Here is an 18,746-nt window from a genome sequence, read left to right as displayed (position 1 = left end):
TCTCTCCTTTACAATAAAGTCTCCTCTTACCCGGTGATGTGAGGGGCGGCTGATTGTCCATCATGACGTCCTTGTAGAGATCCTTGTGTCCTTCTAAATACTCCTACATAGAGAAATAGACAGTGACCTGATACTTACAAAGATACAGTCACCATCCAGACACATCTGTTGGCCTAGAATTCCCAGAATCCTCCTCACCTCTCCTGTCAGCAGCTCCATCATCTTCTTGGTGACTTCTAGAATCTTCTCCATGTTGTGTCTCTCAGGTTTTAGGGAGTCACATGGAGGCACTGTGATGGTCATATGATCACCTGACTTCACCAGAGGAAATCTCTGTATTGGAGAACCAATAGGAATATCATGTAAACCCGGCCACAGACAGGTCCAAATTTGGCCAGTTCAACAAGAACCAGATGAGTTTAATACCATCTATGGACAGGCTGCTTGTACTGAAGTCATTATATCGACTTGACTTTTTTGTACGATCACAGCCGATGGCTATAGCTTGGAAACCTCCTTTGTCAGAATAAAATAGAGCAGTGGGAGGGACTCCCCCATCAACACTGACAACTCTGACTGTATTGATGGAGGAATCAAGTCATTTCCTTTCCTTCAACCCGTGGTTGAAGGAAAGAAAATTGCATCATTCGTGGCCATCCTTAGAAACCCAAATCCTCCTCACCTCTCCGGTCAGGTCTGTGTTTTATTAATAGAGATAAGAAGTGATGTCATGTGACCTCCCAGAATCCTCCTCACCTCTCCGGTCAGGTCTGTGTTTTATTAATAGAGATAAGAGTGATGTCATGTGACCTCCCAGAATCCTCCTCACCTCTCCGGTCAGGTCTGTGTTTTATTAATAGAGATAAGAAGTGATGTCATGTGACCTCCCAGAATCCTCCTCACCTCTCCGGTCAGGTCTGTGTTTTATTAATAGAGATGAGAGTGATGTCATGTGACCTCCCAGAATCCTCCTCACCTCTCCGGTCAGGTCTGTGTTTTATTAATAGAGATAAGAGTGATGTCATGTGACCTCCCAGAATCCTCCTCACCTCTCCGGTCAGGTCTGTGTTTTATTAATAGAGATAAGAAGTGATGTCATGTGACCTCCCAGAATCCTCCTCACCTCTCCGGTCAGGTCTGTGTTTTATTAATAGAGATAAGAGTGATGTCATGTGACCTCCCAGAATCCTCCTCACCTCTCCGGTCAGGTCTGTGTTTTATTAATAGAGATAATAGTGATGTCATGTGACCTCCCAGAATCCTCCTCACCTCTCCGGTCAGGTCTGTGTTTTATTAATAGAGATGAGAGTGATGTCATGTGACCTCCCAGAATCCTCCTCACCTCTCCGGACAGGTCTGTGTTTTATTAATAGAGATAAGAGTGATGTCATGTGACCTCCCAGAATCCTCCTCACCTCTCCGGTCAGGTCTGTGTTTTATTAATAGAGATAAGAGTGATGTCATGTGACCTCCCAGAATCCTCCTCACCTCTCCGGTCAGGTCTGTGTTTTATTAATAGAGATAAGAGTGATGTCATGTGACCTCCCAGAATCCTCCTCACCTCTCCGGTCAGCAGGTAGATGATCTCCAGGGTGAGGTTTAGTATCTTCTCAGTCATGTGACTCCGGTCCTCCTCCATCCTCATTGATGTGGTCATGTGATCTCTGCGGGTTTCTCTGTAGACGGATAGTGGAGAATTATCGGTTGGTTGGTTGGTTGTACAATATTCAGATGGGGATATAAGGGGTTAATAGGTGGGCTGCACAAATTTGAATTAGTAAACACGTAAATTGGGTTTTTGTTCACCATTTTTTTCGCTATTGTATCATTGTAGATGCTGGCTGCTACACATATTTTTAGATTTTTTTTTTTGGTAGCGCAATTATAATTATATTTGGTAAGTAAATTGGGTTACCTAGGGGTCAATTTATAAATAAAATTTACACTATTAATCACAATAATGGAGAGATGGGAGGACAGCTGGATCGTAGGGGATTAGAGGAGAGTGCTGACAAATCGGGGAGCAAACGTAAGTTATCGTGTTTTTCCTGGTTCCCTACACCAAAACAGGAGTTGAGTTGCCCCCGCTATGTAAGGGTTAAATGCTCATTTAGATTTCGGTCATTTTTCATTTCCCCGGAGCTGGGCTTTTTAAAAAAAAAAAAAAAATATATATATATATATATATTTTGTTACACACTGTAAAATCTGCAGTTTCGCTCGAATAAAAAACGTAACCTATGCGGCTGGTTTTAATGGGCTTACTGTTACCTTCTTGACCTCGTGTGCGTCTAGGGTTTTTCGAGGTAGATGGCCCAAAGAATTGCAGAAACTGACACTGGATCCACTTTTGGGATATTTATTTGAAAACAAGTAGACAAAACAGTCTCTCAAAGAAGGGTTGGGTAAGAAGTTCAGGTACTCTTGGAACTGCAAAAAATAGGAAGTCTCTCACTATAGAAATCCAGAGAATTACCGTTCACAACTGGATTCTCACAGCTACCGGATAGACCTCCTCTCACTAGGCCTAGCAGCCGATAGAGGGTTTGAGTAAAGCAAAGTCTCTGCCACAGACTTGATGTAGAACACTTGAACAAAAGTTTCTGCCACAGACTTGGATGTAACGTAGATAAATTTAGAGAGCTATCATAAGGTATCAGTATCTCTCAGCCGGTCCGGCGATACCGTATGAGTGCAGATCCACTCAACTGAGCCTCCAGGCTCCTTCTGAGAAGCCAGCCTTATGCGTAGCCTTCTCCCGAAGAGTCCTCCCCTGGTTGCTTCTCCAGTTGCTGGGCCTCTCCACAGATGAGACGGCACCGGACCACCTTTGAATCCTCCTTCCAGTTACTTTGCCTCGGGCTAGCCAGCCCCAAGACTTGAAATTGGATGGATCCGTACCCCAGGCCATGAGGGCCGGTCAGGAGGACCAGGACCAAGCAGACAGAAATATCTTCTAGACCGGAACCCAGAAGCACGTGATCCCAGTACCTTAAGTACCCTCTCCCAGAATGCACAGCAAGATGACACTCCCACTGGGCTGGCTCCGAGAAAGAATGGCACTCAACACGCCCAGCTAGACTGCGTTCTCACACTTGCCAGTCGTGACAGCGCCACCTGTGCCCGAGCAGAACACAGTGCAATCCAGCTAGACTGGTACTGAAACCATAATTTGGTATAATTAACCCTAAAACCCAACTATGGCTTTAGGAATTTTAAATAGAAAAAAAAAAACACACAGCGCGTGCTCTTCAGGAGCCGGCGGTACATGTGTATCATCATCTGCTGGAGATAAAAGACGTCACAGTGACTATGGAGGAAGAGGACGGACATGACGGGGGGGTTACTGGGTGTAAATAGAAAATAAGATCTTATTACCACCTCTACTGCCACTTCCAGCAATGTCTCCTCTCTACTACCTCCCGACTCACCTCTCACCCGTAACTTCTTGTCTGCACCTGACATCACTTCCTGTCTTCCATAGAGACTTCCTGTCTCTATGATATAGGTGAGATCGCCAACTTGTGGAGCTCAGAGGAACTGCAGCCCCGAGAAACATCTCATAGTGTGAACACGGCCTTGTGCTGTGTGTGTATGTACTGTATATCCTTATAGATGGGGGTCATCTCCACTCCCACCCAAGGGGGAGAGAAATATATTACTTCCTAGTCCAATCTTTCTCAGCCAGGGTTCCTACAGAGGTTTTTAGGGGTTCCTTGAGCAATGAACCCTTTCTGTCTCTCAGTAACAACTGACATCAATGATCTTCTTACCGATGGCAATGTAAAAATGTCCTTCTACCACTGACCACTGATATAAGGGGGTCCTATTCCCATTGATCACCAATGTAAGGGACCACTACACTGACCACTGATATAAGGGGGTCCTATTCCCATTGATCACCAATGTAAGGGACCACTACGCTGATATAAGGGGGTCCTATTCCCTTTGGTCACCAATGTAAGGGATAGAGTTAGGCCGAAAAGCCTCCGGTTTGGTTCACACCAGAATTCTCGAGCATCGCAAAAGTTCGGGCCCAAACCGCAAATCCTATTAAAGTCTAAGGGACCTGAACTTGAAAAATAAGAAGCCAATTTTGAAGGCTTATATGCAAGTTATTGGCCATTAAAAGGTTATGGGGTTTTTAAATGAGCAGTTATTTTATTCATGATTAAAGTGAAACAATAAAAATGAAAACTTCCTTTAAATATAGTGCCTGGGGGGGTCCCCTTAGTCTGCCTGTAAAGTGGTGCGTCTGTACCATGTATAGAACCTACTGCAGAAAAAAATTACATTTATTAAAAAAAAAAAAAATCCCTGCAAGCTTTCTTTATTTTAGAAACAATGGCTTGGGGAGCCAGTCTGTTTCCCTCATATAGACTGGCTCCCCAAGCCATTGTTTCTAAAATAAAGAAAGCTTGCAGGGAATTTTTTTTTCTATCTGGTGCATTTAGATCAGGATAAGAGATTTTTTGGGGATAAATTGTGGTGTCTCTTTGTCAGATCTTGGATGGAAATAACAAAGTTTTGCACCACGATGAGCAAGTCTTATGTGAAGAAGCCAAATTATAGTACACTCAGGCCAAGATTAATATTTTTTTTTTTTTTGATAGTCTGGTGTCTCTTTCGAAAGACTTTGGATAGTAGTAACAGGTGCAGAAAAATTGGGCTTTGGATGTTGGTGGTGCCTTCACACTCTTGATGAAAGCAAGAATTGTCCATGCAGTAAAATATTGAAATTTGAGTCACCTGTCCAACAGGTGAGGAAAAATTGGTCTGGTGTCTCCTACACAGAGTTTGGATAGAAGTAACAGGTGTGGAGAAGTTGGGCTTAGGGTGTTGGTGGTACCTTCGCACCGTAACCCAACATAGGTACTCTTGAAAATAAATCTGTTTATTTTACTTAACGAAACATACAAAAACTGTATGGAGACGAGGCGGCAAAACAAGCTCCTGCACTGAGCCCTGTCCTGCATCCTTCCTAGTTGCAAGTAGTGTTACCCAGCGTGTATAACGTCCCTGACCATGCTTGCTGGACCACATGTTAGTAGTAATGTGGACCTTGCTGCTGACTGCCTTGCCCAACGATGCCAAAAAATTGTCTTCAACATGATGGTACAGAGCTAGAATGGCCTTACGTGCAAAGAAATAGCGACTGGGAACCTGCCATTGTGGTACAGCACATTCTGCAAATTCATGGAAGGGGGCAGAATTCACCTGATGGAAAGCCAGGAGTTGTAAAGCCAGCAGCTTTGACAAGCTGGAATTTAGACATTGGGTATGTGGGTGGCAGGGAGTGTATTTGTTTTCAATGCAGCAGCTGGGCAGAGAAATGTGCCTGCTATACTCTACAGCTGGTGGTGTGCTGCAGGGATCAGTGACACCCTTTCGATATACCATCATCCCTGTCCATGGAAGCTGCTGAGAGGTCATGATATATAGCAGGGGTGGACCTGAAAGGTGAGGAGTGAGAAGAATTATGTGCCTTGTGTGTGGCTTTCAGGTGCTCTTGCCAATGGGCTGAGTGGTGGGAGGTTAAATGCCCTGTCAAGCAAGTGGTTCCCAAATGGTTGGTGTTTTGCAACGCTTGATCTGCTTGCGGCAGAGATTGCAAATTTCAACAGTGCGATTGACTGCACATGTGCTAAAAAGGCCCACACAGCTGAGCTGTGGGAAGTGAGCCGGGAGATAACTCCACAACGTGATGGAATATTGTGGCTGCTCTCTGCTATTCTATGATGGCTGACTGTCTCTGGAGGACATCCTCTATGACCTAAGCTGACACTAGTGCGCAGTCCACCGCAGCTGCCAGAGAGACTTATTCTGCCTCCTTGTCCACAGCTATTCCTGCCATAGCCCCAGCATCATGCATGGAGGAGTCAGTTGAGTTATTTGAACACAGAATCAGCCACTTGCTCCTTGACGATGCACAGCCATTACTTGATTCTGATGTTGGTTCTGAGGTAGAAGAAGGTAGGAACACGAGCCCACAGAGAAGGGAGAACACTGGTAAACAACAAATTGGCAGTCGTGTTCCCTCAGCCACAGCGTATTGCCAAGTTGCCTCCAGTGATCATGAGGATGGAGGGGATGATGATGATGAGGTCATGCAACTTGGGTCCTAGATAGAGAAGAGGAGGAAAGTGAGGGGGAGAAACAACCTCAATGAGGCAGCCACCCTATTCCATCACATCGTAGAGCTGTTGACTCCCGGCCCACTTCCCACAGCTCAGCTGTAGGCCTTATTTAGCACGTGTGGCTGATCGCACTGTTGCAATTTGCAGTCTCTGCCACAAGCAGACCAAGTATGGTAAGAACACCAGCCATTTCTGTACCACATGCTTGACAAGGCATTTAACCACCCACCACTCAGCCTGTTGGCAAGAGCACCTGAAAGCCACAAAAAAGGGAATCAATTCATCTCCTCCTCGTCTTTCAGATCTACCCCCACTATATCTCATGACCTCTCAGCAGCCTCCACTGACAGGGGTGATGGTATAGGGAAGGGTGTCACAGGTCCTTGCAACATGTCTGCCAATAGCACACCACCAAGCTGTAGAGTATAGCAGGCAAATATCTCTGCCCTAGCTGCTGTAGCGAAACAAAAAAAAAACACTCCCTGCTGGGTAACTCTGCTTGCAACTCTGAAGGATGCAGGACAGGGCTCAGTGGGGCAGCTTGTTTTGCTTCTATGTCTCCATACAGCTGGTGAAGATGATGCGAGATCTGTCAGCTCCACCCCCTCCTCCTACTTCTCCTCCATGCCCTCCTCTGCTGGATTTTCCTATGAACCTCAAGTACCCCCTAAGCGTTTAAGGGGCTATTCAACGAGCCAGGCTTAAAGGTGTCATACGGTGCTTCAACTGGTCTGTCTAGGGGACAGGAACCCCATGGAGCAGAGATTATTTTAGCCCTGCGGGGTCAGGCCCAGAGGTAGTTCACGCCACGCCAGTTTGAGCCAGGAATGGTGGTGTGCGATAATAGCAGAAACCTCCTGTCCGCCATTAGATAGGGAATGTTGACACATGTACCATGCCTGGCACATGTCCTCAATTTGGTGGTGCAGCATTTCTTAAACAGGTACCCAGTGTTGCAAGTCAGACCAGAAAAGTCTAGCCATTTCAGGTGGTCATACACGGCAAGTGCTTGGTTGGCTGAAATTCAGTGGGAATTCCATCTGCCCATAAACTGCCTGATTTTTGATATGCCTACCAGGTGGAACTCAACTTTGGCAATGCGCAGCAACTGTGCATGCAGTAGAGGGCCGTAAATGAGTACCTGTGTGAGTATGGCACAAGGACTGGCTCAGACCAGCTTACCTTTTTTTTTTCCCCACGCCAATGGCTGCTTATAAAGGATGCATGCACTGCACTGTCACCATTTGAGGAGGCCACAAGGATGGTGAGCCGTCACAATGCATGCATCAGTGACACAATCCCTCCTCTGTTCCTGCTGGAGCAGACTCTGCGTGGCATTATGGACAGGGCACTGGAAGCAGAGCAGCAAGAGGAAAAGGAGAACTTTCTTTCCTCTCAAGGCCCACTATATGCAGACACCATTCTTCCTACACCATAGAACATACAAGAGGAGAGGGAGGAGGAGGATTCTGGCATTTTGGAGACATATAAGTAGAGAAACACATACGTTAAACCTTAAGAGATGGTTTTCAGTCCCCCAGAAACCTTGGTAGTAGTACGTGGCTGTGAGGAGGTAGTTCTAGATACTGTAATCCTCAGTGACCCCAAAGGACTCTGCTTCTCATGCCTCCGCAAACTTGCGGTGCATGGGCTCCCTTATTCTGCAAAGCCTGCAAACGGACCCAAGAATACGTGGCATCAAGGAGAAGGATCATTATTGGTTGGCAACCCTCCTTGACTACTGTTACAAAGGGAAAGTCTCATAACTCATTCATTTCAGAGGATGAAATATCTTGAGGACACCTTAAAGAGGAGTTTATATAACGCCTTTCCAGACTCTTGTAGGTTACAGCCTCATGGAAAAGCTAGTTTTGAGGCTTCTGTTGGTCAAAGGAGGAGTGGTGGCGAAGGGGGCCACCTCAGTGATGCATTTCAAAAAATGTTTGTACCCGCCGCCCAGAGCTGTCAGCTTCAAGATCCCATCGGCAGCGTCTGCATCACATGGTGTAAGATTATCTAGTGGCGAAAACAGACATGGAGAGCTTTGCAGTAGACGATCCACTGGGTTTCTGGGTCATGAGAATAGACCACTGGCCAGAACTTGCCCGGTATGCCCTGCATCCAGCATGCTTTCCAAACGGGCATTCAGTGCTGGCGGAAGTTTTGTGACAGATAAAAGAGCGTGTCTGTCCACAGACTCCATTGACCGGCAAACATTTATCAAAATGAATCAGTCCTGGATTAGCAGCAACTATTAAGCCCCTGATGCCGATGTCGGTGAATAAGTGTTAATGGGATCTCAAATCTCTTCAAGACTGTCTAGGTTCCCTTGCTTTGTGGGTGTTGATTTCATCTTGAAGTACTGTAATTTTTTGGTATAGCTTTCATGGGCACAATTCACACTCAAGGACCAATTTTTCCTCACCTGTTGGACAGGTGAATAAAATTTCAATATTTTACTGCATGGACAATTCTTGCTTTCATCAAGAGTGTGAAGGCACCACCAACATCCAAAGCCCAATTTTTCTGCACCTGTTACTACTATCCAAAGTCTGCGAAAGAGACACCAGGCTATCTAAAAAAAAAATATTAATCTTGACCTGAGTGTACTATAATTTGGCTTCTTCAAGTAAGGCTTGCTCACTGTAGTGCAAAACTTTGTTATCTTTATCCAAAGTCTGCCAAAGCGACACCAGAATTTATCCAAAAAATCTCTAATCTTGTTCCCTGTGCACTACAATTGTGGCCTTATCATACAGACTCCCCAAGCTATTGTTTTTTTTTAATTAAGAGAGAATTTATTAAGGACTAAAACAAGAAACAAAAACAGTAGTACACATATAAAAAGTTTCAAAGACAGTTCCACAAATCCTATTAGCATCTGGTTATAGCATTATATTTATCAACAACTGAAGCAGTGATACAGAATTGAAAAAGCCAAAAAAGGGGGTAGTTTAATAACCACCTCATTGGGTACATACAGGGACATACTACACTAGCCAACAATCGTACTGCAACAAACACTAGCCAGGTGAGTCTGACCTATATGGCCTATAAGTAGTCTATCCAGTACTAACTCCAATGGGCTCAGATCTGGTGTATGCAGCCATGGCCCCCCATAGGTTGTTAAATTTACTGGAACGCCCCCTATGCTGGTAAACATATATCTCTAGTCTGATGCCTTGTACACACGGTCGGACATTCCGACAATAAAATCCGTTGTTGTGGTGTTGCATACACACGGTCGGTCAAAGAGCCAGTACCTTGGCCGTGATTTTGATTTCATTCTGAAGTAGAAAAATCGGCCTATATGATCCTGTGTCTGAGGGGTCCTTACCTAGTTTGAGCAAGAGAATGATGTTAACTTTAGTCATAGAGTATGGTAAAGTGCCACACTGCCTAGCAGCATTCAACACCCTTAACAGGTACGGCAGTACCTTTTCCCCCCATATTGTTTGTACACCTCTATGGGTAAGCCATCATCACCTGGTGCCTTGCAATTAGGGAACGCAGCGACCACCTGTGGCAACTCCTCCAATATAATTGGAGAGTCAAGCATTCTCCTATTTTGGGGAGACAATTCCGGTAGACTAATGCCATTCAAATATGCCAAAATGTCATCTGGTGTGCAGATTTGTTTGGATTGATACAGAGTGGAGTAAAAGGAGACAAGCTCCAACATGATAAGAGTCTGGGGTAGTGACTAGTCTTCCATCCCCTCTTCACCAGGCACCAATAGTACCCCCTGAGGTTTGTGCTCTAGCAATTCTGATGAGCAGCTTCTCCCTTTGTTCTCCCTCTTCATAAAATTCCAGTTTCGAGAAGAAACGCTTTTTATCTGCTGATGATGAACCACCCCATCTAGAGCATCTTGTGCAGACCCAAGTCATTGTTTATTAAAAAAAAAAAAGAAAGCTTGCAGGGAAAATGTCATTTTTTTTGCCTTTGTAAATGTAAATTTTGCTGCGGCAGGTTCTATACATGATGCGTCATATTAAAAGTAGACTAAGGGGACTATAGTTAAAGGAATTTTTCGTTGTTATTGTTGCTTTAAGCATCATTAAAATCACCGCTCCTTTAAAAAAATAAAAAATTGCATTGATTCATGTCCCCCAGGGCAGTACCTGAGTCCCCATACCCCTTTTATGGCCAATAACATGCATATAAACCTTCAAAACAGGGACTATTGATTTTTCAAGTTTGGGTCCCATAGACTTTAAAAGGGTTTGTGGTTCAGGTCCGAACTTACGTTGTTCGAAAGTGGTGGCGCGAAACAAAACGGGGGTGTTCGACCTACCTCTATCAATGGTTGGTTTAACACTGTTGGTTCAATTAACATATGTCCCTCAATAACTACTGTCCTGGAAGACGACTTGAGAAAACAGACCTCTTGCAAGAGTTTACACCACAAAATGTACTCAGCCAATGAGAGGTAATGACTCAATTTTTTCCGAACGGAATTCAGTGCTGCTGGAGGTTTTGTGACAGATAAAGGAGCGTGTCTGTCCACAGACTCCATTGACCGGCTAACATTTATCAAAATGAACCAGTCCTAGATTAGCAGCAGATATTAAAGCGGTTCTGCACACATAATAATACAATTTTCCCATTCTGTTGCCTCTAGACCGTACATTTGATAATGCCACATTTTTTTTATTAATCTACCTTTTGTAATTTGTAGTATTTGATTTTCCTCCCCTGCGGCGATGGGCGGTCTCTTTTGCGGGGATCAGCATCACTTCCTGCTGAACCCCGCACTGTCTCCTGGGATTTCGTCCAAGTAATCCCAGGAGACATTGTGGCTAATGCAGCCGAAATCTCGCGAGATTTCAGCTGTAATAGCCAAAATCACGCGAGATTTCAGCTGCATTAGCCGCAATGTCTCCTGGGATTACTTGGACGAGATCCCAGGAGACAGTGCGGGGTTCAGCAGGAAGTGATGCTGATCCCCGCAAGAGACCGCCCATCGCCGCAGGGGAGGAAAATCAAATACTACAAATTACAAAAGGTAGATTAATAAAAAATAAAAAAAATGTGGCATTATCAAATGTACGGTCTAGAGGCAACAGAATGGGAAAATGTTATTATTATGTGTGCAGAACCGCTTTAAGCCCCTTATCTTATCTTATCTTATTTTCAAGACATCTAGTGCCCAGAATTTCTTCTGAAATACTGCAATCGGAAAAATTGCAAAATAGTACATTATGGCCAATAGATGGAGCTGATGAATATAAAAAAAACACAGAATTAAATAAAACATGGCGAAAGCTTCCACCACAAAATGTACTCAGCCAATGAGAGGTAATGACTCCATTTTTATTTTTCTCCTGCTATCAATGGCCAACACGGTACAACACTTCATCCATGTCTTTGGTGATCTCTGATCTCCTTATCAACTGTTTCTTCCATGATGAAGATCAGCCATGGAGTATATCTGAGGTGTATATCAGGGTGTGCTTCTTCACCACATGTCCAGCAACATTCATATACAAGACATTTCCCGCACTCACTAATACACCTCCAGGGTTGTGTGGGACCCCCTGATGTACAGGAAGACAGGACTTCAGTGAGGAACATTTCCCTCACTCAGGAATGCGGCTTCTCCCCCGTGTGAGATCTCTGATGTCTGGAAAGATCAAACTTCTGTGAAAAACGTTTCCTGCACTCAAGACAGAAATACGGCTTCTCCCCCGTGTGAGACATCAGATGTCTGTGAAGATTGGACTTCCGTGAAAAACATTTCCCACACTTAGGACAGGAAGTAACAATTCCCTCACAGGACAGAAAAGTTCCTTTTTCCGTAAGTGCAATCTCTGATGTTTGTAAAGATTTGACTTATGAGAAAAACTTTTACCACACTCAGCGCAGGAATACGGCTTCTCACCTGTGTGCAATCGCTGATGTGAGTGAAGATTGGACTTATCTGCAAAACATTTCCCGCACTCAGTACAGGAATATGGCTTCTCCCCCGTGTGCAATCTCTGATGTTTGACCAGATCTGATTTTTGTACAAAACATTTACCGCACTCAGAACAGGAATACAGCTTCTCACCTGTGTGCAATCTCTGATGGCTGTAAAGATGAGACTTATGAGAAAAACTTTTCCCGCACTCAGGACAGGAATACGGCTTCTCACCGGTGTGAGATCTTTTATGCTCATTAAGTTTGGATTTATAAGGGAAACACTTCCCGCACTCAGTACAGGAAAGCCTCTTATGTATTGGAAGGATGGCACCGTCCCTCACAGTCTGAGGTTCCTCAGGATAAGAGGAATACGATGGTCCGGCACCGTCCCGCACAGTCTGAGGTTCCTCAGGATAAGAGGAATACGATGGTCCGGTACCGTCCCTCACAGTCTGAGGTTCCTCGGGATAAGAGGAATACGATGGTCCGGCACCGTCCCGCACAGTCTGAGGTTCCTCGGGATAAGAGGAATACGATGGTCCGGCACCATCCCGCACAGTCTGAGGTTCCTCGGGATAAGAGGAATACGATGGTCCGGCACCGTCCCGCACAGTCTGAGGTTCCTCAGGATAAGAGGAATACGATGGTCCATCTACACTGTGTGGTGCCGGATGGACATTTGAGGTAGTCGGGTTTTCTCCTGGACTATACTGTGTGATGTCCTCATCTTCTACTTTACAGTCTGGAGACAAAGTGAGACAATCCTCTGAGGTTTTCCTCATCTCCCGTCCATCTACTAAAATAGAAATACAAAGATTATTACTAGACATCAGCTGATTGGTTCCCCTAAACCAGGACTCCGCCCACATCAGGCAGCTTTGTCTCTGAGGATCTTACAATTCCCCCCTCAAGGTAACTAGTAAATGGGTCCTCTGATCTCCTACCAGATCATTTCTTTATTCATGGACCTTAGTCAGAGAGTGAGGAAACAACGAGAACTGTCTTCTATAGGAGTGACAGTGATGAGGGGATTATAGGACGAGTGTCCCCTCCCCCTCTATCACTCATTGCCATCTTCCCAACACAAGAAGTCCCGCACTTCCTTATTTAGTCCATGATTTAGTCATGAATAACAGCGGGGCTGAGCCCCACCAGAGGTCAGAGAGTGAGGATGGGGGCAGAACAACCAAGATGAAGACTGGACTGATCCTGAAGACCCCCATCATTGGGTTATTGACTCCTCCCTCACTATCACTTTCTGTTTAAGGGTCCAAACTTGGAGGATGTTTTTTTTATATATTCTTTATTTTTCTTTTTTATACCGTATTCAAACATATTTATACAATTCTTGAGAGTGGAGTCATTCTACAGTATATTTCACAAACCAAAAACTCCTTACACCTCTCCTCTTACAAAATACATTTAAAACCCCAAATCCCCTCTCCCCCCCCCCTCTGGGCAAAAAAAAAAAACACCTAGGAGGAGATGTGCCCCCCCATCTCCTCCCATGTCCTTCGTCCTCCTCCCTGTTCCCTTCCCTTACTAATCAGACATGGCAGTTCCCACTCTCTAAGAATGTCAGCCATTTTTGCCACTTTCCTTGAATTTCACTTTCTATCTCCTGGGTTTTATTGATCGAATCTTCCATCCGCCTAATCTGCTCCACCCTCTTCACCCACTCAAGAATTGTCGGCCCCTGAGGATCCCCCCAATGATTTGGGATTAAGGCTTTGGCTGCATTCAAAAGATAAGGGACGAGGGAAGCTTTGTACTGCCTTACTCCCATGTCTGTATCGTGGAACAGGCAGGTCCATGGGCATTTCCTAATCCTCCTTCCGGTTATCAAAAAAATGTTTTCAATTATCTTATCCCAGAAAGGTCTTATTTTTGGGCAATCCCACCATATATGTTTAAACGAGCCTTGTTCCTTACATTCCCTCCAACACATAGATTCCTCTCCACCTCTTAGTTTCTGCATTCTTGTGGGCGTCATGTACCACCTCGCTATTAATTTGTACGCCATTTCATAAGTTTGTGAATCTTTCGCTAGTGCATGTGTCATTTTTACTAATTTCCTTCTGTGTTCATCGTTTCTAAGTGTCCCCAATTCCCCTTCCCATTTCCCTACATATTCAGGTACTTCACCCTCTCCCTCCCCTCGTAATATTTTGTATAATTTGGAGACCCTCTTCACTATACAATGTGCATCTTTAAATAATTTTTCTAATGGCCTTAACTCATTCATTCCTCGTAAGGGCTGTGGGAGCCCTTGTGTAAAGTGTAGTATTTGATTATGTCTCCATCTATCTAATGGTCTATGTCCCCATTCTTCTGTGATTTCCCTATACGTTACCATCCTATTTCCTTTAATCACCTCTCCTAGTGTTACTTCTGCTTTCTGTGCCCATCTACTGTAGTACAACCGCTCTTCCAATCCTGGCAAAAAATATTTTGTGTCGAGTAGTGACATTAGTGGAGAATTATATGTCCAATTGTGTAACTTATTTACTTTATCCCATATTCTAAATGTGTGTCTTGTAATTATACTAGTGCCTGTTCCTAGATTCCGCACCTGGGCCAGTATCCAAATCATTTTAGCTAATTCCGTCCCACTTAATCTGGTTTCAAGCTCCGCCCAGCTCTTTTCCTTTAAATTATGTATCCAGTCTGCTATCCTGGATAATATTATGGCCTCATGATATTTTTTGAAGTCTGGGAGACCCACTCCTCCTCCTTCCTTTTCCCTCACAAGAACTCTATGCGCAATACGCGCTTTTTTTGGATGCCATATAAATGCAAGGACTAAGGATTTTAGTTTTCTAAAAAAGCTTCCCGGCAGGGAGACAGGGATCATTTGGAATGTATATAATACCGTGGGTAATATGAACATTTTTATTACATTCACTCTGCCTATCCAGGATAGTCCTTTATGTTTCATGTTTTTCATTTGGGATTTAATTTTATTCAGCAGAGGAATATAATTAGCTTCATACAAATTCGCCCTTTTTGCTGTTAATTTTATCCCCAGGTAGCTCAGTTCCCCTCCGCTCCATCTAAAGGGTAGACTAGCGGTTAGTTCTCTTTGCTCCACTTCAGGTATATTTAGGTTTAATATTTCTGTTTTTGATAAATTCACTTTAAAATTTGATAGTCGACCGTACTGTTCCATTTCCTTCACTGCCGCCGGGATCGATATTCTGGGATATGTGATATATAATAGCAGATCATCGGCGAATGCAGAGACCTTATACTCTCTTCCCCCCACCTCGATTCCCCGCAAGTCCCGGTTTCCCCGTATTGCTGCCAATAACGGCTCCAAGGCAATCACAAAGAGTATCGGGGATAGGGGGCATCCCTGTCTCGTCCCGTTGAACAATTCAAGGGGGCGGGACAGGGAGCCGTTTACCTTAATCCTTGCTGTCGGTTTATTATATAACGCTTTGACCCACTTCATCATTCTAACGCCCAGGCCCATGTGTTCCAAGGTCCCATTTATGAACTCCCAGTCCGTTCTATCGAAGGCTTTCTCAGCGTCTACCGACAGTAGCAGCGTGGGGATCTCTCTTCTAGATGTTTCCTGTATCAACATAATTGATTTCAAAGAATTATCCCTCCCCTCTCGTCCCTGGACGAATCCCACCTGATCGGTATGGATCCACTCGGGGAGGAGTGTTTTCAGTCGCTCGGCCAAAATTTTCGCGTAGATCTTCACGTCCGTGTTCAACAATGATATCGGCCTATAACTCTCCACTGCTGCGGGGTCCTTACCTTCCTTTAAGATCAGTGTGATATGAGCGAGCAGGGCCTCTTCACGAAAGGCCCCCCCCCTCCCCTACCTCATTGAAATATTCACATAGTTTAGGAGCCAAAAAACTTTGAAATTTTTTATAATATAAAATCGAGTAACCATCTGGGCCCGGGCTTCCCCCTAAAGCTGTATCTTTAATTGCTTTTTCCACTTCCATAACTGAGATTGGGGTCTCTAATTCCTGCCTCTCTTCCCGTCTATCTTTTGGGAGGTCGAGCTTTTCTAGATATTCCCTGATTGTTTCTTTCCTTTTCCCCCCCTCCTCCCTTCTATTACCTATATTATATAAAACACTGTAATATTGATGGAAGTTCTCTGCGATCTCCGGTGTTGCGAATTTCATCTCACCCTTTTTGTCTCTGATCTTCGGTATGTAGGTCCTATTTTTCTGTTCTTTTACTCTTCTTGCTAACCACTTACTTGACTTGTTCCCCCATAAGTGTCTCTCTCTATTTATTTTATGGAAAGCTGTCCTCCTCTCTTGTTCTAATAATTCTTCAAACTCCCTTTTTTTTTTTTTTTGTAGTTCCTGGGTTTCTTGGAGCCCTCTAGGTCTAGTCATTTGTTCGAGTTCCTCTATTTCTTTATAGAGCTGGGCCTTCACCTTTTCCCTGTCTCTCTTCTTCCCAGCGCCAATTCCTATCAAAATCCCTCTGATAACCACCTTATGTGTCTCCCAGATAGTAGCCTTTGAACATTCTACTGTATCGTTCACCTCATAAAAATCCCTTAATTCCTGCAAAATTTTTATACTTACGTCTTGTTCTTGGATGAGTGAGTCATTCAATTTCCAGGCGCTTCCTGTCCCCATATGGCCCTGTATTTCTAGTTGGATTTTCACAGGGGCATGATCGGATAGGGTAATTGGTTTAATTTCTGATTTTTTTATATTGGCCATTAATTGTTGTCCTACAAATATATAGTCCAGTCTTGTGAAGGTTTTATGGACTGAGGAGAAATGGGTATAATCCCGTTCTTTTTGGTGGTTGACCCTCCAAACATCATGAAGCTGTGCGTTAGTCAATGCTTTGTTTATTTTTCTATACCGCTGTTCTGCCCCCCGTATACCACCCGCTGAGGAGTCCAACTTAGGGTCTAAACACCAGTTTAGGTCACCTGCTAGGATTACCATACCCGTTCTAAATTCCTCCAATTTACTTAATACTCTCAATAGAAATTTCTCTTGGTTTCTATTTGGTGCGTACACATTGACAATGGTGCATTGCATATTTCCCAGTTTACCCTTTAAAAATAAATATCTCCCCTCTGGGTCCGTCAATCGTTCCTCTATTTCGAATCTTACTGATTTATCAAAACCAATAGCTATCCCTCTGGAATGCACCGAGGGAGAGTCTCCATAGAACCACATTGGGAATTGGGGTGATGACAGTTTTATCCCTGAGTTACTGGTAATATATGTTTCTTGGAGGCATATAACATTTCCCCCCATAAATTGAAGTTCTTTATTAATTTTGTATCTTTTTTCTTTTGTATTTAGTCCCCTCACATTATATGTTATCACATTAATCAGAACCATTGACAGCTATTCTGTTATTCAACGAATATCGACCCAGAGGGGGCAGGGAGGACACGAAGGACATACCAAAAAAAAATAATAAAAAAAACCCAACCCGCCCTTCCCTCCCTCCCCCCATCCCTCCCTCCCTCCCTCCCCCCCTCCCCAACTCTGCAACTGCAGACGTTGGCGGGGGACTCTCCCCCATTTTATGGATATATGAAACCGACCTTTATCCCTCTGATAACGTCTGTATCTCATATTTACCCGGGGGTTCACACCTGGTGGCGCCTACCCGACAGTGACGACTCCCTCCTCCCCTCTCCATCTCCCCCTCTCCTTCCCCAGCCCCACCTGACCTTCAGCATTGTTGCCCCCTGTTTCTGTTATCTCCTTCCCTGCCATTCGTCTCTCTATTTCTCCTTCTCTGCCATCTTAATTTACTTTGGGAGGAGTGTGTATCTATTTCTTCCTGCCAACCTGGTAGGGAAGGGGGGGTAATCTCTAAGCTCTCACAAAACCCTCTTAGGTCCTCCGGGAAGCGCAGAACCGCTGAGCGGCCGTCTCTTCGCCCTCTCAGGCACGCTGGGAAGCCCCACTGATAGGGGACTCCCGCCGCGTTCATAGCTTCCGTTAGGGGTTTTAACAGTCTCCTTCTCCTCAGTGTTTCCGGGGCTAAGTCTGAAAACACTCGCAGCTCTGCACCCTCAAAGGAGAGCTCCGGCTCTGCCCTTAGTTTCCCCATTAATTGCCCTTTCTCCTCTGCGTAGTGGAACCTGACAATCACGTCTCGTATGGCTTCCTTGCTTACTGCCCCCCTGGTTGCAATCCTATGAACCCTGTCTAGCTTTATACTTTCAGTGGGCTCCTTTTGTAATAGCGGGTTAAAGACCTGCTGCACTATTTTACCCAGCTCAGTGGTACCATATTTTTCGGGGATACCTTTAATACGTACATTCCTCCTCCTACTCCTATTTTCTTGATCTTCTAATTTGTACAGGAGGGACCTATTTGTTTTCTGGAGATTCTGTACCTGTTCTGCTATCTCGTCTATCCTAAGCTCCTGGTTGTCAATTCTATCTTCAATCTCCTCTACCCTCTCCAGTACACGACCTATGTCTGCACGTACCCCAGCTATTTCTGTCTTCAAGGCCGCCTCCATTTTTGCGAACATTTCCCCCAACATCTCTTTTATCAAAGTAGTCTCCACTTGGGGGCCTGGTCGCAAGGTCTCTTCCTCGGGCACTGATTCTTCTATTGTTCTTTCCTCCTCTTTATCTCTTAGGCCTCTAGCTGGGTTTTGTGTTGTGAGGCTTGTCTCTTTCATCCCCCCGCTTTTAGCCCCATTTACCTTCACTCCCTTACCTTCCTCTCCTAACTT

At 44.6% G+C, this 18,746-nt stretch overlaps 4 protein-coding genes across 4 annotated transcripts in view; 2 read left to right on the top strand and 2 right to left on the bottom strand.

Annotated features, from left to right (window-relative positions):
* The window catches only part of LOC143956045 (uncharacterized), a 296,417-nt gene that overhangs the window by 146,579 nt on the left and 131,092 nt on the right, over positions 1–18,746 (top strand). The window lies entirely within an intron of this gene.
* The window catches only part of LOC143955742 (uncharacterized), a 273,000-nt gene that overhangs the window by 145,755 nt on the left and 108,499 nt on the right, over positions 1–18,746 (top strand). The gene's annotated exons all lie outside the window — the stretch shown is intronic.
* Positions 1–18,746, bottom strand: part of LOC143955332 (uncharacterized) — a 58,153-nt gene that overhangs the window by 19,643 nt on the left and 19,764 nt on the right. Inside the window, 2 exon segments of the mRNA XM_077465402.1 lie at positions 11,733–11,921; positions 11,924–12,277. Coding sequence (XP_077321528.1) covers positions 11,733–11,921; positions 11,924–12,277 — 543 coding nt within the window.
* LOC143956059 (uncharacterized) lies at positions 15–3,423 on the bottom strand. Its single transcript, XM_077466187.1, has 3 exons — positions 3,379–3,423; positions 1,562–1,676; positions 15–333 (listed from the first exon to the last, which is right to left on the bottom strand). The coding sequence occupies exons 2-3, from the start codon at positions 1,655–1,657 to the stop codon at positions 94–96; spliced, it is 336 nt and encodes a 111-aa protein (XP_077322313.1). The 5' UTR covers positions 1,658–1,676; positions 3,379–3,423; the 3' UTR covers positions 15–93.

This window comes from Lithobates pipiens, unplaced genomic scaffold (assembly GCF_037356315.1).
Source record: "Lithobates pipiens isolate NorthernLeopardFrog02 unplaced genomic scaffold, aLitPip1_a1.2 Scaffold_35, whole genome shotgun sequence".
Taxonomy (NCBI): Eukaryota; Metazoa; Chordata; class Amphibia; order Anura; family Ranidae; genus Lithobates; species Lithobates pipiens.
The sequence above is the reverse complement of the archived record's forward strand: the minus strand, read 5'-3'. Positions and strand labels throughout refer to the sequence as shown.

Bases quoted from the DNA above. Each gene is read 5' to 3' on its own strand.
- LOC143956059 (XM_077466187.1), bottom strand. From the start codon at position 1,657: ATGACCACATCAATGAGGATGGAGGAGGACCGGAGTCACATGACTGAG. The intron at 334-1,561 runs GTGAGGAGGATT...TCTCCAATACAG, and splicing joins TCTACCTGCTGACCGGAGAG to AGATTTCCTCTGGTGAAGTC.